Source organism: Trachypithecus francoisi, unplaced genomic scaffold (genome assembly GCF_009764315.1).
Source record: "Trachypithecus francoisi isolate TF-2019V2 unplaced genomic scaffold, Tfra_2.0 Lachesis_group15, whole genome shotgun sequence".
NCBI lineage: Eukaryota > Metazoa > Chordata > Mammalia > Primates > Cercopithecidae > Trachypithecus > Trachypithecus francoisi.
Window position 1 is genome coordinate 110628261 of NW_022681460.1, and position 23603 is coordinate 110651863.

The window sequence follows — 23603 nt, forward strand, 5'->3', positions numbered from 1 at the left end:
CGGCCACAGCACTCCAGCCCGGGCCACAGAGCGAGACTCCATCTCAAAAAAAAAAAAAAAAGACGTGCACAGTACTTATCAACAAGCAAGAGTGTGAAACAAGCCTCTTGCAGGAGCTGTGCAGCTGCGTCCTCCATATCAGAGCTGGCTCTGCAGTGCTACGAACACAGAGGGGCAGGGGCAGCTGGAGGCCTATGGGCCTGGAGAGGATTCCTGCAGACAGAGGGGGGTTTGGTTGACAGGAAAGGAAACAAAGGCCAGTCCACCAGAACCCGAAGGACTGTGAGTGAGGAGGAGGCTCAGGTTGGAAACAACCCAAGCCCAGGCCTGAGGTGGGGACACGGCTGAGGACCAATCCCTGAGAGCTGGCCTTGTCCACCCTCCTAATGTTTTGTTTTGTTTTTGAGATGGAGTCTCGCTCTGCCACCCAGGCTGGAATCCTGTGGGGTGATCTCCGCTCACTGCAACCTCAGCCTCCCGAGTAGCTGGGATTACAGGCGCACACCACCACACCTGGTTAATTTTTGTATTTTTAGTAGAGACAGGGTTTCAGCATGTTGGCCAGGCTGGTCTTGAACTCGTGACCTCATGATTCGCCCATCTTGGCCTCCCAAAGTGCTGGGATTACAAGCGTGAGCCACCATGCCTGGCCCACCCTCCTAATTTTTAAGCAAGTGCCAAGCATGCACCTCCCACAGGCTCACGGGCCTAGAGATACTTTATTTTCTTCAGACAGGGTCTGGATGTGTCACCTAGGCTGGAGTGCAGTTGCATGATCACAGCTCACTGCAGCCTCGAACTCCCCAGCTCAAGGAATCCTGCCACCTGAAGCTTTCCGAGGAGCTGAGATTACAGGTGCAAGCCACCACTCCCAGCTAATTTTTAAAAAATTTTTGTAGAGATGGGGTCTCACTATCTTGCTCCTGAGCTCATGCAATCCTCCCTCCTTGGCCTCCTAAAGTGTTGGGATTACAGGCATGAGCCACCATGCCTGGCCCTTTTCTTGTATTTTTAAATACATACTCCTACTCCGAAGCTATAAAGTCTGGTAATAAATACATCAGGAGCACAAGTGAAATAAACCAAACCCAGGCCTGGAAAGGGCATGGAATTTTACAGCTGTTGCATGGCCACCTTTTTTTTTTGAGATGTAGTCTCGTGCTGTTGCCTAGGCTAGAATGCAATGGCATGATCTCCACTCATTGCAACCTCCACCTCCTGAGTTCAAGCGATTCTCCTGTCTCAGCCTCCTGAGTAGCTGGGATTACAGGCGTGCGCCACCACGCCTGGCTAATTTTTTTGTATTTTTGTAGAGACGGGGTTTTACCATGTTGGCCAGACTTGACTTGAACTCCTGACCTCAACTGATCCACCCGCCTCGGCCTCCCAAAGTGCTGGGATTATAGGCGTGAGCCACCGGACCCAGCCATGTACAACCACCTTCTAATCCCTTGAGGGAAGGATTCTTCAACACAACAATGGTTTCTGTTTAGCAAGAGAATCCGCCTTTCTCTTCCAAAGTCTTTCTCTAGACTTCTGCTTTGAAGCAACAGGACATGAATGAGACTCAGGGTGACTGTACCAGGAATAAGCCCAAGCTTTCACAAGAGACACAGTCTAGCTCCCCATTGCTGTGTCCCCAGGAGCTAGAATAGTGCCTGGTCCATACTGAGTGTCCACAGTAGTCTGGCAATCAGTATTTCATTGATGAAAATACTGGGAAGTATCTGAGATGAGCAGAATGTCACTGCTGAGCCTCTCCTATCCGTCAGCTCTTTCCTGAGTCTCTTCTCCACTGACCCAGCGAATGGACTCACATCTCACCCTGCTCAGCCCGGAGCACCAGGGCGGACTGAGCCGTGTATCAAGGCCCCTTCAGCCATGCCAGGAATAGAGCTCGGCTGGGAACCCAGAGTAGCCAAACTATAATATATAAAAATTTTGGCCAGGCATGGTGGCTCACACCTGTAATCCTAGCACTTTGGGAGGCCAAGGCGGGCGGATCACCTGAGGTCAGGAGTTCAAGACCAGCCTGGCCAACATTGTGAAACCCCCATCTGTACTAAAAATACAAAAATGAGCCAGGTGTGGTGGCGGGTGCCTGTAGTCCCAGCTACTCAGAAGACTGAGACAGGCGAATCACTTGAACCCAGGAAGCAGAGGTTGCACTGAGCAGAGATGGTATCACTTCACTCCAGTATGGGCGACAGAGTGAGACTCTACGTCAAAAAAATAAAATAAAATTGAATGTAAAAGATGCAAAGACTCTGAAAAGAATGTAGAGAAACAATCCAGTGGGGGAGACTGAAATGCAGGGACCCAGGGACGCTGCCCAGCTCTCACAGCATGGGCTCCCAAGGAAAAAGTCACATCCAGATTCTAGAACATTCCCTCACATGGGACTGTTGTGTCATGGCCAGCACCCCACTCTGGAATCTGACTGAGGGTCAGCACTGTCGGCATCCCAGACCTGTCTGCCTCTATGTGCTCTGGGTGGGTGTGAGCACAGGATGAGGCCAGCCAAGTCTCCTGTAACCCCCCCATAAGCCACCTGCAGAGGCTGTCTGAATTCTTTCAAAGAAGAAATGACCACAATTTAGGTTTTAAATATCTTTTTGCAATAGATAATCTTATTTACATTAACACAGAATCATTTTACATTCCTAAATCAGACACTAATAGATGCTTTATTTTAGTGAATTATAAAGGAAAACAAAAAGGAATCTATTGAGAAATGTTTCTTCATTAACCTGTCTGACAACAGCCCGAGGATCCTGAAACACATGGAAACTGCGACATGCTACCAGCAGAGGCTGGGGAATGGGGGTTCTGCTCTGGCTGAATGGTGGGGAGCCTTTAACTGCTTAGCCTGTGCTTTCCTTTTCTGAATCAACATTTACACAGGAAAAAACAATGATTAGCACTGAATAATTTAAACACACTTCAGAAAATAGATGTCAACAGTGTAAGTGGGAGAACCAAGCCCCTGGCTAGCAACAGTGGCAGGGCTTCAGTTCCCAAGGCAGCTGAAATCTGGCCAGCACAGTGCTGCAGAGGGCTGTGGCTCAGCAGAAGGGCAGGAGCCTTCCATGCCTGGCTTAAAACAACAGGACTCAATGGTCAGGGACAGGCGGCCATCCTGGATGGGGTGGGAGCAAGGACTGTCCATCCTGATAAGGATCACCACCACCCACACGGTCAGGAGCAGAACCCCCAGGGACTCTCTGGGCCTCTGTGTGCCTCCCAGGCCCTGAGTGTGCAGCTGCTTGGTACCCCGGGAATAAAGACTAACTGAGCAGAGCAGCTGACGCCTCAGCAGGGGCCCTCATCAAGGGAGGACGGTGCTGGTGGGGCCTGGGGGCCCCAGACTCCCATGAAGACAACCTGTGAGGAAGAACTCATTCTGGAACCTCCCAGAGGTTTGCTGAGAAGGAAATTAATCACTTTGTAACTTGGTGCCGCTTAAGGCTTCATTTCTAAGCTGTATGCATGGCCTTTAATTAAGATCGCCACAACATTCAATTCCAAATTAGAGTTTTAGCCCTACAAGAGTCTAACCGTCTCCCTCTGCCTGAGCCAGGGGCTGTCACCTACCCATGGACAGGAAACTGCCACCAGCCTTCGGGGCTGCATCCTACTGCCCGGGCTGTCCACTGTGACCTTTCTGTGGAGAGAGGTGTTGTCCCATGATTTCGCTGTTGTCAAGGCCGTCCAGAGGCTCTGCGGGTGGGAGCTCAGTGCTGCTGTTCTGGAATCCTCCCGTCTCCCAGGTGCCCTGGCCCTGGGAGGGGCTGCTGCTTCCTGGCCTAGTTTCCAGTAGATCTTTTTCCTGAGCCAAAGAGACAGGCATTACCTTATACTCAACATCTCAAGGGAACATACCCTGCTGGGGAGCATCTGTTAATCCCTGGAAAGCAGCTGTGCGAAGAGAGGGGCGAGAACCCCAGCCGCTGAGATGAGCGTAGTCAACAAAAGTGGGTCCCAAGATGACACGGCGAGCAAGCGCTACCCCTGGAGCAGCCCCCAGGCTTGCACAGCCCTGCGCTGTCTACACAGGTGGGCAGCTTCCAAGCAGGCAGGACGTGAGGAGATCTGAGTTCTAGGCCTGGCTCTGCCTGACTCGCCCTTTGTGACCATGGGCAAGCCGGACCCACCACTGTAGGGGGGGCTGTACAACAGCCCCCCCATCGCCACCTCCCCAGGAAGAAGACGCAGCCAGAGGCTGGCCGCGGCAGCCCAGCCAGTCCTACGCTACAGGTTGACTGCCACGTCATCTCTTCCCTAGGCTGAGAGGCCGGCTCCTACTGGAGCTAGGTTTACCACACCTTGGACTGGCACCTGTTCCAACTCCTGGGGATAGGGGCACAATATTGGTTAAAGTGGGAGAAAACCAGGATTAGTTCACAGAGGAAAACAAGGGAAAGAAACCTCCAGGGTTTTCCTACCTCAGCGGGGATATCAGGAGGTAAACATTTTCTTAAGTTTGGAAAGGAATCCCTCCTCGTCCTCCCCAGCCTCACGCCTAGCCTTGCTTCCTGCGGAGCTATCCATGGAGCTGCCACCTGGGCACAAACAGCAGAAAGAACTGGTGTCAGGGGCCCGCACCTCCAAGGTCACATCCCAGGCCCCACCTACCCCCGCCTGGCTACCCAGGGGCCCACATTCAAGGAGCGGCCAAGCACCACCTCAAGAAGAGTGGCGGCCACTCCTAAGATGGCACAGGATGCCTCACCTGGCAGATGACTGAGGTAACAGACCACTCAGAGCCTGAAGGTCTCCCAACTGCTCTTTCAATCATGGGCCCACAGCAGGGAAACAAGAACTAGAGATGGGCCATGACAGCTGTCTCTATCTGAGCGACAGTGACAAACACAGTCAAGTGCCAGACACCTCCCAGGCCAGGACACACACTTCCTTACAGGCAAATGAAAAAAACAAAAAAGGGAGGCACAGAGAGGTTACAGGGTTTACCCAAGGCCCACAGAGCCAACAAGCGGGAGGGAGGACTGAGTGTGAGCCCACGCAGTCTGACTCCAAAGCCGAGACTCTCAACCACCATGCTATTGGCTATAAGAAGGTAAATAATGACACCAAGAAAAACCCTACTTCTAGACCAAATGACCAGATTCCATGCTGCTGCTGTGTGTCAAGACCCTGCAGAACAGCCTATGTCGGAGTCACGGCCATGCACAATCCTCTGTCATGGGCACTTCATCTCATCCCTCACATCAGCAGTCTATGTTGTCCCCATTTGGGGCGCAACAAGTTGAGCAAGTTGTCCCCATTTGGGGCGCCTAACCTAAGTGCTCTCAACCTGGGGGAGGTGTGCTATTTCTTTAGGGCCCAGGCTGACACCACCTAGAGGTACTTTCTCACACAAACGTGTTACAGATTTGCCAACCACTAGACAAGGAGTGCACACTTTTGTTATGAGTGAGAATATAAACCTGAACTTGGCATGTTAATTGTCGAGCGCATTTTTAATGTGCCCAGAGACCTAGGCCATAACGGAGTAAAGACCTCAGTCTAAGTAAGACAGTGCCTTCGCTAGTGGAAGGTCCAAAGCTTGGTTCCACAGGTCCCCGGGAAGGGGTGAGGCAGGCTACATAAAAGAGAGTGAGACCCAGTCTCAAAAAAGAAAAGGCCAGGCGCAGTGGCTCATGCCTGTAATCCTAGCACTTTGGGAGGTCGAGGCGGGCAGATTGCCTGAGCTCAGGAGTTCGAGACTGGCCTCAGCAACATGGTGAAACCCCATCTCTACTAAAATACAAAAACATAGCCGGGGGCGGCGTACGCCTGTAGTCCCAGCTACTCGGGAGGCTAAGGCAGAATTGCTGGAACCCAAGAGGCGGAGTGTGTTGCAGTGAGCCCAGATCGCACCACCGCACTCTGGCCTGGGTGACAGAGTGAGACTCTTGTCTCCAAAAAAAGAAAAAGAACAATGAGGAGCCATACTGTGTCTCTCACTCAAAAAGTCACATGGTAATTGCAAGCCCCCCCAGTTCCCTCTCTTTTTGCCAGAAGACGGACCTGTTTATCCCTGCAAATGCTGAGTCTCTAAGCACACCATGGTCTTTCTGGGAGACCAGGGTCAGCTATTAAGGTTTTCAGCAGCTACATTAAGGAATAAAAATAAATAAGATACTAAGTGCATCAAAAACTACGCTGGTCAGGCACAGTGGCTCATGTCTGTAATTCTAACACTCTGGGAGGCCAAGGTGGGAGGATCACTTGAGTCCAGGAGTTTGAGGCTGCCATGAGCTATGATTGCACCACAGCACTCCAGGCTGGGCCACGAAGCAAGACTCTGTCTCAACCAAATAAATCCCACTGTTGCTTAAGTTCTCAGGACATGGGAATTATATGTCCTGTAATACTGTCATCTGTGGACGCAAAACTAACTTCCTTCACAGTATGAGAGACTTAACCACTCACAGGCAGCAGACTGACATGTGACAGTGTATGCTTAGGGACAGAGTCTTGCCCTGGCACCCAGGCTGGAGTACAGCGTCGCTGTTGTGACTCACCGCAGCCTTGAGTACTGGGGCTCAAGTGATCTTCTCATGTCAGCTTCCTAGGCAGCTGGTGATGGAGGCGCATGCTACTGCACCTGGCTAGTTTTAAAACCTTTTGTAGAGACAGAGTCTCACTATATTGCCCAGGCTGGTCTCGAACTCCTGGGTTCAAGTGATCTTCCTGTATTAGCCTCCCAAAGTGCTGGGATTATAGGTATGAGCCACTGCACCTGGCCTCACCAAGATTTTTAAAAGGAAGAGCCGACAGTGTCTTGCACACAGGAGAAGAAATCCTGGCTGAGTGAGGGAACAGCTGAGTGAGGCTGAGTGATCAGGACAAGGAACCACGAAAGTGACAAAGGATCTTAGTGAATGGCGGAATCAACTCTCAACTTACAGTATCACAGAGGAGGTCAAAACATCAACTGGTGACCACTAATACCCACCCTCCAACAGAGTAAGCAACACCCACGACCCCACCCAGGGCCCGGTCCTAGCACACCTCAAGCTACCCTGATGGGCAGGAGGAGGGAAGGACAGCTGTCTATGGAGCCAATCTCGCATGTGCGATGATTAGAGTTCCAGGGAATAGCTACACTATGACCACTTCTGTTTTAGTTCAAGAGATACAACAAGAATAAAAGATGATAGCATATGTACCAAACCATTAAAATAAGTGACATTCGGAACCTGCTTGGGCTACAGAGTTTTATGGCAGCTGCTTTTTTTTTTTTTTGAGACAGAGTCTCGCTATGTCGCCCAGGCTGGAGTGCAGCAGCGCAATCTCAGCTCACTGCAACCTCTGCCTTCCGGATTCAAGCAATTCTGCTGCCTCAGCCTCCTGAGTAGCTGGGATTACAGATGCTCACCACCATACCCGGCTACTTTTTGTATTTTTCTTTTTTAGTAGAGACAGGGTTTCACCATGTTGGTCAGGCTGGTCTCAAACTCCTGACCTCGTGATCCACCCTCCTCGGCCTCCCAAAGTGCTGGGACTACAAGCGTGAGCCACTGCGCCTGGCCTTTTTTGTGTGTGTGACCGAGTCTCACTCTGTCACCCAGGCTGGAGTGCAGTGGCGCGGTCTTGCTCACTGCATCCTCTGTCTCCTGGGTTCAAGCGATTCTCCTGCCTCAGCCTCCCCAGTAGCTGGGATTACAGGCATGCACCACCATACCCAGCTAATTTTTGCATTTTTAGTAGGGACGGGGTATCACCATGTTGTCCAGGCTCCTGACCTCAACTGATCCACCTGCCTCGGCCTCCCAAAGTGCTGGGATTACATGCGAGAGCCATTGCGCCCAGCCAGCAGCTGCTTTTTAAAAGTGGACTTCCAGTCCCCAGGAGCAACAGGAGCTCAGTGAAATTCCAGGGACTTCCATCCCAACCCCTGCCCCTGCCCCTGGAGCTCCAAATCCTCCACTTTATTGGAAAATCTGCCCCCAGCTCCAAACACCTACTACGAATTACCATGCACTAATCTAAGGCCACGCAAGTTCTGAGAACTCCACCCAGGAGCCAAACAAAACCAAAATGATGCAATGAGGAAAATACGTGCAGCCTGAACCAAGGACCCCCTGGGCACAGCCTGCCCTGCCCTGAGCAGGAGTCCCAGGAAACAGAGGCCCCACCTCCCACGGGAAGAGGGGCTCCAGCTGGGGTACCATTGCCACCGTGCCCACAGCAGGTGTTCTCGTGACAGATTGCTAACACTCAGCCACTCGCTAGCACGATGTCTGAGCTCAGGGTAAATGGTGCATCTGTTCATGGCTAGATGAACTCGGAGTGAGTCCTGCTCTAAAGCAGCGAACTGAGTCCTCTGACTGTGGCTCCACTGCTGTGGCTGCTGTTGTTTAAAAGACACTCTGAAATCCTAGCGGAGTGTCCCAGGTGGGAAGTGTACAAATCCTTCCAATCCATGCTCTCCTTACGCTTTTGCGAGGAGCTCTCAGGGAAGGATTTGTCCAAGGTCACAGGGCAAGTGGCAGAACCAAGGATAGAACTCAGAACACTGAGTCTGAGACACACAGAGCTGCCTGCAGGAAGTGCCCTGGTACTCTCACCTCAGCACACGAACATGCACAGAGAGGAGGCGAAGCTTGGACTGGGGGCTGCGGCTCCCTGCCCGGTGTTCCCGCCCACAGCCCCCCTCTTTCAACTGCACATTTTAAAGGCTTCATGAAGAACCCCAAGTGGAAACCCCAACATGCTGCCCTGAATCGTCCATACTCCAGGGGGCTCTGAGGTCCCCACGTCGCCACAGAGTCTTCAGACCCCTTACCAGAGCTGGTGAGTGTGACACCATTCACTGTCCCCTCCACATCTGTCTCGTCCTCAGCGTAGCTCAGGATCAGGTTCTGCTGCCGACTCGTTAGCCTCCTGTGGATCAAGCAGAGTCAGCAGCCAAGGCTTCCACCAGGAAGCTTTGGAAAGAACTCACAGGCAGCCAGCGCCCTTGAAGCACATGGGAGGAGAGGGACCCAACCCTGGCAGGGGCGGAAACCCTGAGCCAGTGCAGTGGTGAGAACCTAAGGACCACGCCCTCAAAGCTTCTGTACAGAAAAGCTCCTAAAACACCCTAAGTCGTTTAAACAAGTGTCACTATGGCTATGCTAAATACAGTTTACAGGAGGGGAAACAGATTTTACAAGTGTGTGTGTGAAGCAGGTAAGAAATTATCTAATTATGCCAGGCGCAGTGGCTCATGCCTGTAATCCCAGCACTTTGGGAGGCAAAGGTGGGCAGATCACCAACGAGGTCAGGAAATAGAGACCATCCTGGTCAACAAGGTGAAACCCCGTCTCTACTGCAAAAATTAGCTGGGCATGGCGGTGTGTCCCTGTAGTCCCAGCTACTGGGGAGGTTGAGGCAGGAGAATTGCTTGAACTTGGGAGGTGGAGGCTGCAGTGAGCCGTGATTGCGCCACTGAACTCCACCTGGAGACAGAGCTGGACTCTGTCTCAAAAAAAAAAAAAAAGAAAAGAAAAGAAATGATCTAATTAACAAAAAGCATGAGTGCTCCCGAGGTGAGTCAGGCATGTCCTGCCCTAGGTACTCACAGCACTCTGCCCAGGCTGCCTCTCCAGCTCCTAACAGTGCTAGTAACATCAGTGAGAAAATCAGCGGGCCAGGCATGCTGGCTCACACCTGTAATCCCAGCACTTTGGGAGGACAAGATGGGCAGATCACCTGAGATCAGGAGTTCGAGACTAGCCTGGCCAGCGAAACTCCATCTCTACTAAAAATATAAAAATTATCCGGGCGTGGTGGTAGGCACCTGTAGTCCCAGCAACTTGGGAGGCTGAGGCATGAGAATCACTTGAACCAGGGAGGAGGAGGTTGCAATGAGCTGAGATGGCACACCACACTCCAGCCTGGGCAACAGAGTGAGAGACTCCTCAAAAAAACGCCAGGCACGGTGGCTCATACCTGTAATCCCAGCACATTGGGAGGCCAAGGCAGGTGGATCAAGAGGTCAGCAGTTCGAGACCAGCCTGACCAACACAGTGAAACCCCGTCTCTACTAAAAATACAAACATTAGCCAGGCATGGTGGCGGGCGCCTATAGTCCCAGAGGCTGAGGCAAGAGAATGGCGTGAACCTGGGAGGCGGAGCTTGCAGTGAGCCGAGATCGCGCCACTGCACTCCAGCCTGGGCTACAGAGTGAGACTCCGTCTCAAAAAAAAAAAAAAAAAGAAAGAAAGAAAAAAAAACAAGAAGAAACTCAACAATAGCAGCAGCAGTGAAGCAATTCCTATGTGTTGTTCATTTAATTCTCCCAGCAACTCCAAGAAGTCGACCAGACCGGCCGGGCGCAGTGGCTCACACCTGTAATCCCAGCACTCTGAGAGGCCGAGGTGGGCGGATCACGAGGTCAGGAGATTGAAGCCATCCTGGCTAACACGGTGAAACCCCGTCTCTACTAAAAATACAAAAAATTAGCAGGGTGTGGTGGCGGGCACCTGTAATCCCAGCTACTCGGGAGGCTGAGGTAGGAGAAGTGCTTGAACCCAGGGAGCGGAGGTTGCAGTGAGATGAGATGGTGCCACTGCATTCCAGCCTGGGGGACACAGCGAGACTCCATCTCAAAAAAAAAAAAAAAAAGAAGTATACCATTCTATTACACCCACTTTACAGACAGAGAACTCGGGCAGGAACCACCTGACCTATAGGGAGCAGTCCGCTGCCCAAGCCACAGAACTTGCAGAGCAGTGCCACCGCAGGAGTAGGCTGGCTTAGACACGGCCTAGGGGGCACTTACTTTGGAACTCGTATCTTGATGTGGATGTAGTGGTCTCCGTAGCCGTAGCTGTTAATCCGGGGGATGCCTTTCCCACCCATCCGAATCTTCTGGTCTGTCTGAGTCCCAGGGGGGATCTATAAAGAAAGAAAATCTGTGGTTTCCCCTGGTCCCCAGTTGCTCAAATAAAAAGTTTTCACTACATGAAGACAATCTTGATAGGAATTCGTTGAAAAGAACTACCACTGGCTCACGCCTGTAATCCCATCACTTTGGGAGGTTGAGATGGGTTGATCACGAGGTCAGGAGTTCAAGACCTGCCTAGTCAACATGGTGAAACCCCGTCTCTACTAAAAATACAAAAATCAGCCCGGCATGGTAACGTGCACCTGTAATCTCAGCTACTCGGGAGGCTGAGGCAGGAGAATTGCTCGAACCCGGGAGGCGGAGGTTGCAGTGAGCCGAGACTGTGCCACTGCACTCCATCTCTCGGTGACAGAGCAAGACTCCATCTCGGGGGGAAAAAAAAAGCCAGGCACAGCAGCTCACGCCTGTAATCCCAGCACTTTGGGGGGCCAAGGCAGGTGGATCACGAGTCAGGAGATCGAGACCATCCTGGCCAACACGGTAAAACCCGATCTCCAATAAAATACAAAAAATTAGCTAGGCATGGTGGCACATGCCTGTAGTCCCAGCTACTCAGGAGGCTGAGACGGGAATCGCTTGAACCTGGGAGGCGAAGCACCACTGCACTCCAGCCTGATGACAGAGCAAACACCCTGCTGTCTCAAAAAAAAAAAAAAAAAATGGCCACTGGGCTGGGCACAGTGACTCATGCCTGTAATCCCAGCACTTTGGGAGGCTGAGGCGGGTGAATTGCCTGAGCTCAGGAGTTCAAGACCACCCTGGGAAACACGGTGAAACCCTGTCTCTACTAAAATACAAAAAATTAGCTGGGTGTGGTGGTGCGCGCCTGTAATCTCAGCTACTTGGGAGGTTGAGGCAGGAGAATCACTTGAACCCTGGACGTGGGGGTTGCAGTGAGCCAAGATTGCGCCATTGCACTCCAGCCTGGACGACAGAGTGAGACTCCATCTTAAAAAAAAAAAAAAAAAAAAGAACTGCCACTTGGGTTTCTGGGCCAAGCCCGCCCACAAGCACATGGAAATAAGCTAAGTTGGGTCTGCCCAGAGCAGAGCCTGTGACTAGGATAAGGGGGCAGGAGTTTGGGCAAGTGAGCCCAGGAAGCAGGAGTGAGGGAGCGAAGCAGGAAACGCCAATACAGGGTGTGTGGCTGAGGTCGCTCCCTGGCCCTCGGAACCACAGGACCCTGGAGAAGCCAAGGAACAGCCTCCAGACGGAGGAGAAAGCCTTGGCCCAAAATGCCCACCTCCTTGGTGGAGGTTATCCCAAGGTTCCCCACAAAGAAGCTGGAGAAGGTTCTGAGGCGCATACAGAGAATGAAGTGGCCTGGAAGTGGGAGGAGCAGGAGGGGCAGATCAAGAGAGAGGTGGGGGATAGGTGAGGGCAGCACACAGGCAGCCATCACTGTGGCCAAAGAGATGTGCACAGCCCCAGAGACTTCTGCTCTTGGAGCCAGACACTGGACAGAAGCAAGAGCAGAGAACACACCCCAGGGTGAACCTCTCTGTGTCCTGGGTGCGCCCGGTTCCCAGGCCCCGCTAACCAGTGTGGGAGTGATGCCAGCCAGTAACTGCTTCCTATGCGATTAGAGAGTCAAGGCCTGTGGCTCGTGGTCCACACTCAAGGAGCAATCTAAAATTCCTCATGTCCTCCCCTGTGAGTACCCCCAAAATGCTGGTCACTCATGGGTTCCAGGCCACTGGTCAGTTCTTTTCCATTTCAGAAAAAGAACAATAAAGTACAAGGGTGACAAAGGCATTCTCACACCCTCTTACCGTCAGGTTGATCGTCTCGTACAGGCCCTGGGCTCTGGCTGTCCCCCCAAGAAGAGCTTGAGCTATAGAAATAAAGAGGTCGGAGTGGATGTCTGCGCCGTCCCTCCGGAACACAGGGCTTTTCTGCACCTAAGGTCAAAAATGACAGATGCATGTGAAGATAAGTCCACTGTAGACTAAACACCAGCTGCGTGCCTGGCCAGGCCCAAGCTCAGACTTGACAAACTTCACACCCCTTTCATACATAAAGCACAGTGTTGAGGCAAAGAACTGTCGTTCCACCAAGGTGACACCATCGCAGGCCCAGGAATGACATATTCTACATATTTCAACACTGCAATGTTCTACACATTTGCACACTGAAACGGAAGCGCGCCTGGATTTCCTCAGTCTCAGATCAAGTCATTCAATCGTGAAGGGAAATAAAAACGTAAAACTGGCTTTTGAACTTTTTTTTAAATCTTACTTTAGCCAGGCATGGTGGTTCACACCTGTAATCCCAGCACTTTGAGAGGCCAAGGTGGGTGGATCACCTGAGGTCAGGAGTTTGAGACCAGCCTGGCCAACATGGTGAAACCCCGTCTCTACTAAAAATACAAAAATTAGCCAGGTGTGGTGGCAGATGTCTGTAATCCCAGCTACTCAGGAGGCTGAGGCAGGAGATCCGATTGAACCTGGGAGATGAAGGTTGCATTGAACAGAGATCACACCACTGCACTCTAGCCTGAGCAACAGAGCAAGACTCCATCTCAAAAACAACAACAACAACAACAACAACAACAACAAAATCTTACTTTATTAGGAAGTATAGGCTAGCCGAGGTGGCTCATGCTTATAATCCCAACACTTTGGGAGGCCAAGATGGGTGGGTCACCTGAAGTCAGGAATTCGAGACCAGCCCGGCCAACATGGTAAAATCCCGTCTCTACTAAAAATACAAAAATCAGCTAGGTGTGGTGGCGCATGCCTGTAATCCCAGCTACTCAGGAGGCTGAGGCATGAGAATCGCTTGAACCTGGGAGGTGGAGGTTGCAGTGAACTGAGATCACGCCACTTGCACTCCAGCCTGGGCAACAGAGCAAGACTCTGTCTCCAAAAAAAGAAAAAAAACGGGCAGAGTAAATAATATAACAAGCGTGTCATACCCACAACCCAGTGGAGGTAACAAAATATCACAGGCTGGGTGCTGTGGCTCACACTTGTAATCCCAGCACTTTGGGAGGCCAAGGTGGGTGGATCATTTGAACCCTGGGGTTTGAGACCAGTCTGGGCAATATGGTGAAACCCCATCTTTACTAAAAATACAAAAATCAGCCGGGCCTGGTGGTATGCACCTGTGGTCCCAGCTACTCAGGAGGCTGAGGTGGGAAGACCACCTGAGCCCAGGGAGTCTGAGGCTACAGTGAGCCAAGATCACCCTACTGCATTCCATCCTAGGCAACAAAGCAAGACCCTACCTCAAAAAAATAAAGTAAAATAAACTAAAACATCATAAATACAGGTGAGTCTTGCCTTCCTCAGCCAACCACGACCCTGACTTTAGCATTTATCATTCCTTTGAGCTTCTATTTACTATGTATCTCCAAGTCCCTAAATAATACATAATGCCATCTCACATGCCTTAAAACTTTACGTAGATGGTCTCTGAGGCCCTATAGCCACTGGCAAGCTGCCTTCCATCCCTGCTGTCCGTACCTGCAACGCCTGGAGCACCCCTTGAGTGCAGCTCTCACTCTTTCCTTCCGACTACCCTGCAGCAGCCTCTGACCACCACGGCTCACTGAGCCATTCTCTTGTTGGAGGAAGGCGGTGTCTTGCTACCATGGACAGGACTCTCGTGCACCCCTTTGTACCCATTGCCTGCTAGGCTTGTGTGGGTTTTTCTCAAGTGTACACATAGGAGGGAAATTGCCAGTAGAAGGCATTTTCATTCATGTTTCCACCATCTCAGAAAACCAGGGTTTCCCCTGTATACAGTATGTAAAATTATAACTTTCACACTCACTGCCTCATCAACAATCTCATCATAAAAACGCAAGATGTTTTCTGTATTTTTGGGACCTGTATTTCTAACTTGTTAACATCTTGAAGAAGTTGTCTTCTCACCACACAAGGCACAGAACTTTGAAGGTAACTCTAGGTGGCCACTGTGCCCCTCAGAAACATGAATGGCGAGACACGATTCTGTGAAGCTTTGACCGCATGGAGCAGCCTCAGCCACATCCACCCGGAGAGAGGAAGGGCCCAACAGAAGCTATGCGGGACAGAGCACCTACCCTGAACGTGATGAAAATTTCCCTTTTCCCCACAGGCATCCTCACGGTCTGGCCATCCTCGACTCCTACAAGGGACGTTAGAAAGGGAGCAGTTAGGCAGGGCGCAGTGGCTCATGCCTGCAATCCCAGCACTTTGGGAGGCTGAAGCGGGCAGATCATGACGTCAAGAGATCAAGACCATCCTGGCCAACATGGTGAAACCCCGTTTCTACTAAAAATACAAAAATTAGCTGGACGTGTCGGTGTGCGCCTGTAGTCACAGCTATTCCGGAGGCTGAGGGAAGAGAATCGCTTGAACCCAGGAGGTGGAGGTTGCAGTGAGCCGAGATTACTCCACTGCACTCCAGCCTGGCAACAGAGCGAGACACCATGTTAAAAAAAAGAAAAAAGAAAAAAAGAAAAAAAAAGAAAGGGAGCAGTTATTTTGAGACCGCCCACAGCACTTTCCACCCAAGATCCACTTGTAACCCACAGCTTCTTCCCCACTCCTGTTTCTTATTAACGAGGAACAATGACATTATGTAAGAGGCATATGGGTAACCTTCCAGAGATGCAACGCAGGACACCTGATGACTCAGCACCTGCCTCAGGCCTGGTCTATGTAGCACCTCAGGGAGTTCACGGTCTTACTGGGCTGATGGGTGTTAACCAAACAATAGCACTAATGCACAACTACAAACACAGAAATGTTCTTCAAAGCAAATGTTCACAACTCTAGAGAAAGGGATATCTAAAGAACAGGGAGGAGGGCGTGAGGCTTGCTAGGGAAGGGAGACTCAAGCTGGGATCTCCAAGATGAACAAAGTTAACCCAAAAAATAAAGCAGAAAGTGAGTTTCAGGCAAGGGAACAGTAGACGTGGAGTGGAGGGTGGGATCTGTGGGGCTGATGTAGATAGGGTGGCAGTGGGGACAATGATGTCTTCGGTGACTAAGACAGAGGACAGAGGAGAGGAGCCCGGGGGTTGGAAGCTGCTCCCTCACCAGGAAGAAGCAGAGCAGGCACATCAGGTCTCTTCTCCCCAGTGTGACACGCAAAGTGTAGATTCTAAGGATAACTGGCACAAATAGAAAGATTCAAGGAGACTCTAGTTCCTCCTCCAGCCTGGGGCTCCAGGGCCCCAACCATAACTTCTACCAAGAGCCCACTCACACAGAGTGTGGTGGCCTCAGCCCTTTCCGCCGTCTCCAAGCTCCTGGACATGGTGGGCCCAAACACCCACCTGCAGGCACAGGGACCATCACTCGCTTTTTCTGCTTGGCTTGTCCTGCTCCCCTGCAGACCACACAGGGCGTTATGATGATGGAGCCGCGGCCACCACATCTCCTACACGTGGAACGCATCACAAAAGGGCCTGTGTTGATGGTTTCCTGATAAAAACAAGAAAAATGGTAACCTTACTATGCAGGTAAACCGATGGGTGGTTCTGGGACCACAATGTGCGTAAGAAAAATGTCTCTTTGAGGCTTGTTTTTTTTTTTTTTGAGACGGAGTCTTGCTCTGTCGCCCAGGCTGGAGTGCAGTGGCCGGATCTCAGCTCACTGCAAGCTCCGCCTCCCGGGTTTACGCCATTCTCCTGCCTCAGCCTCCCGAGTAGCTGGGACTACAGGTGCCCGCCACCTCGCCCGGCTAGTTTTTTGTATTTTTTAGTAGAGACGGGGTTTCACCGTGTTAGCCAGGATGGTCTCGATCTCCTGACCTCGTGATCCGCCCGTCTCGGCCTCCCAACGTGCTGGGATTACAGGCTTGAGCCACTGCGCCCGGCCTAAGGCTTGTTTTTTATGTGCATGTGCACTCCAACATACTGCCTAGGAACCCAGATGCAGGGCATCAGAGTCTGTTCATCTGATTTTCTAGAACACACAAACTTCTGCACTCCAGATCAGTAACTTGACCATACGACACTGAAAAACGTGATACCGCCTCTTACAGAAGTACCTGAAGACTCCTGGGAGCTGAGCAGTACATTTAAAAAAGATTATTCCCCCTTGAATTACAAAAGTAATTGTTAGAAAAATAATGAAGAAAGTGACAACTGGATGCAATCCCCTGCCCCACCCCTGGAGCTGCTGTGCTCTGGTTGCTGAGCCTGCGATGCCAGGGAAGGAGGAGCACAGGCTCGTCTCCTCAGGGTCACGGGGGAAAGACAGATAGGCTGAGTTCACCAACTCCCTCCACTCCTAGCATAAGTTCTCTGGGAGCAGTGCCACAACCAGCTCTTCTCACGGTCAGTGGCACAAGCTGTGGGAGGTGGAGTCTTGGGCAGACCCTTACCATGCCAGAGCCACCGCAGTAGTGGCAATGCTGCACCTTGGTGCCGGGCTCGTTCCCCTTGCCGTTGCAGCGCTCACAGGTGTCCATGATGTTCACGGTGAACTCCTTGTTGACCCCCTTTGCAGCTTGATTGAATGTCAACTCCATGATGTACTAAAGAAACCAAGGGACAGCCTCTCAACTTTTCTTTGCAACGACCAAAACTGATGCTTGGCTCTAAAGGGAAAGGAGGGCACTGGCCCACATTTTCAGTCACTCTTTCACCACTGTACTTACTTGCACTCTGCCAGGTAAGCATAGGTAGGACTCACTGAACCAATTCTGCCCTAGTCTTTGGGATTTTTAAGAGATAATGTGACTTAAATGAAAACATACTTTCAATAAACTGAAAATGTTCACAGATAAATACTCATACATGGCACTTAAAAAGGAGCCTGAATGATCCACAATCATAACTTAGATCATAAATATATCCCCTCTCTCTTCCACTCTGACAGTGTTTTATAAAGACATGAGAGAGGATCAGCAGTGCCTTCCCAGCAGACAGAGCTCTCCTGGAACACTGTACAGATGAGAGACAACACTCACACCCTCACCGTGGGCTCTGAAAGCCTTCGGTGCTGCCTAACTCTGCAACTGTGAAGAATACCATCAGAATGGATGTACTCATTACTACGCATGCGATTTTTCAAATACTGAAATTATTTTCTACTAAAATGGCTGCCTCCAGATCACTCCATTTAAGCTGCCTTGCCTTTCTGAGAAACAGAAACTGATAAAACAATTTGTTTGACCCATACTTAGTCTAAAATCTGATTAATTCTTCAAATTAATTACTTGAGGAGGAACTTACTTCCTGAGGCTGATCAAACACAGTCTGGAAATCTCCAAACGAAGAGGATGAGAACTCCCCGAAGATCTTCCTGAACAGCTCCTCGGGGTCCACAGTGGGGCCTCCCTTCCAGTAGCTATGCTGGGAGCCGCTGGCCCCAGAATCGAAGCCCGCAGAGCCGTAGGCATCGTACTGCTTCCTCTTCACCTCATCACTCAAAACCTACAGCAAAAGGCAGAGCCACTGGGCATCCTGGGTCCACCAAGGCCCAGGAAAACAGACAAGAGTTCACAGCAAATAAGGCAGCCATAACATTTACTAAGTGGCCCTGTGTGCAAACACATCCTATGAGGTTGGGGTGGGCCTGCGACTTTAGCACCTAGAATAGGGACGAGATGACCAAACTGAATGCTAAGTGTAGGGCATGAAGTGCTTCCAAAAGTCTCACGAACTCTCCCAGGGGTCGCGCGTGCTGGGGAAATGTTTGTGCTGATCCTCGCTCGACCTCACAGGCACCCTGGATTCTTCACAGATTCACACTTCACTTCTCTCCTCAGGAGACATTACCTTGTAGAGAATTTATGCTTCCTACCCTTACCTTCATGGACAGGTCTTCTGCAAGCCAGAACAACCGGAGTAACAAGGAGAAGTAACACAACGACAACAGCCGTGGTGCAATCCTAGCTCACTGCAGCCTCAACCTCCCAAGTGGAAGCAATCCTCCCGCCTCAGCCTCCCGAGTAGCTGGGTCTACAGGCGCACACCACAATGCCTGGCAAATTTTTTAATTTTTGGAGAGACAGGGTCTTGCTATATTGCCCAGGCTGCTTTAAACTCCTGGTGTCAAGCAATCCTCCCACTTCGACCTCCCAAAATGCTGGGATTACAGGCATGAGTCATTGGGCCTGGCTCACAAAACTGTTCATAAGGACTAACTACCTCAAAAAGGGGGATTGGGGGGGGCAAAAAAAAAATGTAGTATTCACTTTGTATCTTTTTTTTTTTTTTGAGACAGAGTCTTGCTCTGTCACCAGGCTGGAGTGCAGCGGCGCAATCTCGGCTCACTGCAACCTCTGCCTCCCGGGTTCAAGTGATGCTCCTGCCTCAGCCTCCCGAGTATCTGGGACTAAAGGCACGCGCCACCACGTCCAGCTAATTTTTTTGTATTTTTAGTAGAGACAGGGTTTCACCATGTTTGCCAGGATGGTCTCGATCTCTTAGCCTCGTGATTCGCCTGCCTCAGCCTCCCAAACGGCTGGGATTACAGGCGTGAGCCACCACGCTTGGCCCTCACTTTGTACCTTTTTTTATGTGTTTTACTTTTTTTTTTCTTTAATTAAAAAGACACTGCCCATGGCCGGGCGCGGTGGCTCAAGCCTGTAATCCCAGCACTTTGGGAGGCCGAGACGGGCGGATCACAAGGTCAGGAGATCGAGACCATCCTGGCGAACACAGTGAAACCCCGTCTCTACTAAAAATACAAAAAAAAAAACTAGCTGGGCGAGGTGGCGGGCGCCTGTAGTCCCAGCTACTTGGGAGGCTGAGGCAGGAGAATGGCGGGAACCCGGGAGGCGGAGCTTGCAGTGAGCTGAGATCCGGCCACTGCACTCCAGCCTGGGCAACAGAGCAAGACTCCGCCTCAAAAAAAAAAAAAAAAAAAAAGACACTGCCCTAGGCTGAGTATGGTGGCTCACACCTGTAATCCTAGGACTTTGGGAAGCCAAGGCAGGTGGACTGCTTGAGTTCATGAGTTCAAGACCAGCCTGGGCAACATGGTGAAACCCATCACACGAAAAATACAAAAACATTAGGCAGGAGGATCTCTTGAGCCCAGGAGTTCAAGACCAGGATGAGCAACATAGAGGGACCCTGTCTCTTAACCAAAAAAAAGATGGTCAAAACATCTGGGGAACAGGTCTACTTTCAGAAAACTATGGAAGTGGTCAACAGCTGTTTTCAGAGATTTGTCCTCTGATTACATTGTAAATTCTTATAGGACAACAATGGGCTTCTACTTTTACAATAACCGCTATCCCCAAAAAGCAGTGATGCCCTGAGGTGGAGGAAGGGGGTGTTATTGAATAAGGGCTGAATTAATTAATCCAGCTGTGAGTTCCCAAATCCAGCTACAAGTCTAAATTACCTGGGGAACTTTATTAGTATAGATTATTGGATCCTGCTTTTTTTTTTTTTTTAAGAGGGAGTCTTGCTCTGTCACCCAGGCTGGAGTGCAGTGACACGATCTCGGCTCACTGCAAGCTCCACCTCCTGGGTTCACACCATTCTCCTGCCTCAGCCTCCCCAGTAGCTGGGACTACAGGCTAATTATTTTGTATTTTTAGTAGAGATAGGGTTTCATCGTGTTAGCCGGGATGGTCTCGATCTCCTGATGGTGCGCCACTACCACGCCTGGGGATATATATATATATATTTTTTTTGTAGAGATGGGGTCTCACTACATTGCCCAAGCTGGTCTCAAACTCCTAGGGTCAAGCCAACTCCTGAGATCAAGTGATCCTCCTGACAGCCTCCCAAAGTGCTAGGACTACAAGAGTGAGCCACCATGCTTGGCCTGGAATCTCTCTTTTTTTTTTTTTTTAACAGATGACTTAGTGCAGGGACATGGCCTTCACACTGGACTGTATGACACACCAGGCTGTCCCAGGTAGCAACGCAACCTTTGATTCACACACACACAGCTATAACAGGAGTGGCTGCATGCACCAAAGTCGTGTTACCTCATAGGCTTCTGCCAGCTGGGAGAACTTCTCCTTGGCCTTGGGATCATCCTGATTTGTGTCGGGGTGATACTTCTTGGCAAGCTAAGGGAAAAACATGAGAAATTATTTCAGATACAACATGAACCCCAAATACCAGATACAACAGAACCCCAGATACCAGCCATAATTATGTTTCCTTTATCAAAGTTGTCTCTCGGCCCGGTGCAGTGGCTCACGCCTGTAATCCCAACACTTTGGGAAGCGAAGGCAGGCAGATCACTTAAGCTCAGGAGTTCAAGACCAGCCTGGGCAACATGGCGAAACCCCTCTCCACCAAAAATACAAAAAATTAGTCAGGCATAGTGGCACAAGCCTGTGGTCCCAGCTACTCAGGAAGCTGAAACACGAGAATCACTTGAACCTGGGAGGTAGAGGTTGCAGTGAGCAGAGATCGAGCCACTGCACTCCAGCCTAGGTGATGGAGTGAGACTCTGTTCCCCCACCCCACAAAATAATAATAATAATGATCTGTTTTAATGTACCCATCTCTTAACTTGAGGGCAAGAACTAATTCTGATGTATCTTTGCCCTTAGCACCCAGCATGGCTTAGAATAGGTTAATGAACAAAAAAGAAAAACAAAATTTTTTTTTTTTTTTTTTTTTTTTTTTTTTTTTTTGAGACGGAGTCTAGCTCTGTCACCCAGGCTGGAGTGCAGTGGCGCGATCTTGGCTCACTGCAAGCTCCGCCTCCCGGGTTTACGCCATTCTCCTGCCTCAGCCTCCCGAGTAGCTGGGACTGCAGGCTCCCGCCTCGTCGCCCGGCTAGTTTTTTGTATTTTTTAGTAGAGACGGGGTTTCACCGTGTAGACCAGGATGGTCTCGATCTCCTGACCTTGTGATCCACCCGTCTCGGCCTCCCAAAGTGCTGGGATTACAGGCTTGAGCCACCGCGCCCGGCCGAAAAACAAAATTTTAAAAAGGGGGCCGGGTGCAGTGGCTCATGCCTGTAATCCCAGCACTCGGGGATGCTGAGCTGGGTGGATCACCAGAGTTCAGGAGTTTGAGACCAGCGTGGCCAACATGGTGAAACCCCATTTCTACTAAAAATACAAAAATTAGCCAGGTGTGGTTGCGCACGCCTATAAACACAGGTACTCGGAAGGCTGAGGCAGGAGAATCGCCTGAGCCCGGGAGGCAGAGGCTGCAGTGAGCCAAGATTGCACCACTACACTCCAGCCTGAGCAAGAGAGCTCGAGACTCTGTCTGGAAAAAGGAAAAATTTTAAAAAAGGAAAGAAAATGACTGAATAAATAGACGTTTCTGCTGTTTCAATTATTTTTGTACGTACATAAAATACAGTAATTGCTACAGCTTTACCTGATCTTTTTACTTGCACGCCTAAAAACTTGAATGGTTCTCTAAATTAAGTATTTCTCTTAAATTATGTCTCTAGGACTTGCTAAGGGCCTCAAATCAACTGTCATGTGAGTTCAACCCAGCCTCCATCTTTTCAATCTTTTCCCACTCTTGGATCAGGCTCCTGACTCTTGAGCTCAGGAAGAGACAGGCCATTCGCTATTCACAGGCCAGGATCTCTGCTTCCTGTCCCCATGCCTCTGTTCATTCCATTACAACCCAATTAAAAAGAAAGACAACCCAATTAAAAGAGGGCAATGGATCCAAACACACATTTCTCCAAAGACATACGAATGGCCAACACGCACCAGAAAAGATGCTCAACATCATTAGTCACCAGGAAAAAAGCAAATCGAAACTCTAATGAGATAGCATTTCATATTCACTAGGGTAGTAATTAAAAAGACAGATGGCCGGGCGCGGTGGCTCAAGCCTGTAATCCCAGCACTTTGGGAGGCCGAGACGGGCGGATCACGAGGTCAGGAGATCCAGACCATCCTGGCTAATACGCTGAAACCCCGTCTCTACTAAAAATACAAAAACTAGCCGGCGAGGTGGCGGGCGCCTGTAGTCCCAGCTACTCGGGAGGCTGAGGCAGGAGAATGGCGTAAACCCGGGAGGCGGAGCTTGCAGTGAGCTGAGATCTGGCCACTGCACTCCAGTCCGGGCGACAGAGCGAGACTTCGCCTCAAAAAAAAAAAAAAAAAAAAAAAAAAAAAAAGACAGATGATAATAAGTGTTCACTGGAATGTGGAGAAATCATGGCCCTCTTATGCTGCTGGTGGGAATGTAAAATAGTGCAGCTGCTTTGAAAAAGGCTGGCAGCTTCTCAAAGGGTTAAACATCCACTTACCATAGGACTCAGCAACTATACTCCTAACTATCCAAGAGAACTGAAAATATGTCTACACAAAAACTTACATATGAATGTCTATGTAGCAGCACTGTTCACGGCAGCAAAAAGTGGAAAATATCCAAATGTCTATCAAACGATGAAGAAACAAAATGTGATCAACCCATGCAACAGATTATTTGAGTGTGAAAAGGGAGGAAGTATTGACACAAGCGACCACACAGACGAGCCTTGAGCACATTCTGTGAATGAAAGAAGCCAGACACACACAAGGATACACAGCCTATGACTCCCTGTATATGAATATCCAGAACCGGTGATCCCAAGAGGCAGAATGCAGGTTAGCAGCTGCCAGGGACCGGGGAGAAAGGACACCGGAGGGGGTGCTAATGAACACAGGATTTCTTTTTGAGGTAATGAAAATGTCCTAACGTTGACTGTGGTGGCAGCTGCACAACTCCAGTGAAGTGTGCACTTATAAAAAGCTGTCAGTCCTACAGTGGTGCCTCCAATATTGATTTTATTTTACTGGTCAGAGCAAACCAAGGGTCTAGGAACCA

At 50.3% G+C, this 23603-nt stretch overlaps 1 protein-coding gene across 3 annotated transcripts in view; it reads right to left on the reverse strand.

Annotated features, from left to right (window-relative positions):
* Window positions 1-2595: 2595 nt before the first annotated feature.
* The window catches only part of DNAJA3 (DnaJ heat shock protein family (Hsp40) member A3), a 31263-nt gene continuing 10255 nt past the window's right edge, over window positions 2596-23603 (reverse strand). The window contains exons 3-12 of one of the 3 annotated variants that reach the window (XM_033235899.1): window positions 20792-20875; window positions 18075-18275; window positions 17222-17374; window positions 16170-16317; window positions 14949-15013; window positions 12673-12801; window positions 10775-10890; window positions 8795-8892; window positions 4446-4562; window positions 2596-3829 (exon numbers count right to left, since the gene is read on the reverse strand). In XM_033235899.1, the coding sequence (XP_033091790.1) occupies window positions 4459-4562; window positions 8795-8892; window positions 10775-10890; window positions 12673-12801; window positions 14949-15013; window positions 16170-16317; window positions 17222-17374; window positions 18075-18275; window positions 20792-20875 (1098 nt within the window). In that variant the 3' untranslated portion in view covers window positions 2596-3829; window positions 4446-4458. The remainder of the gene's footprint in view (window positions 3830-4445; window positions 4563-8794; window positions 8893-10774; window positions 10891-12672; window positions 12802-14948; window positions 15014-16169; window positions 16318-17221; window positions 17375-18074; window positions 18276-20791; window positions 20876-23603) is intronic. The other 2 variants (XM_033235900.1, XM_033235901.1) reach the window with 2 other exon arrangements.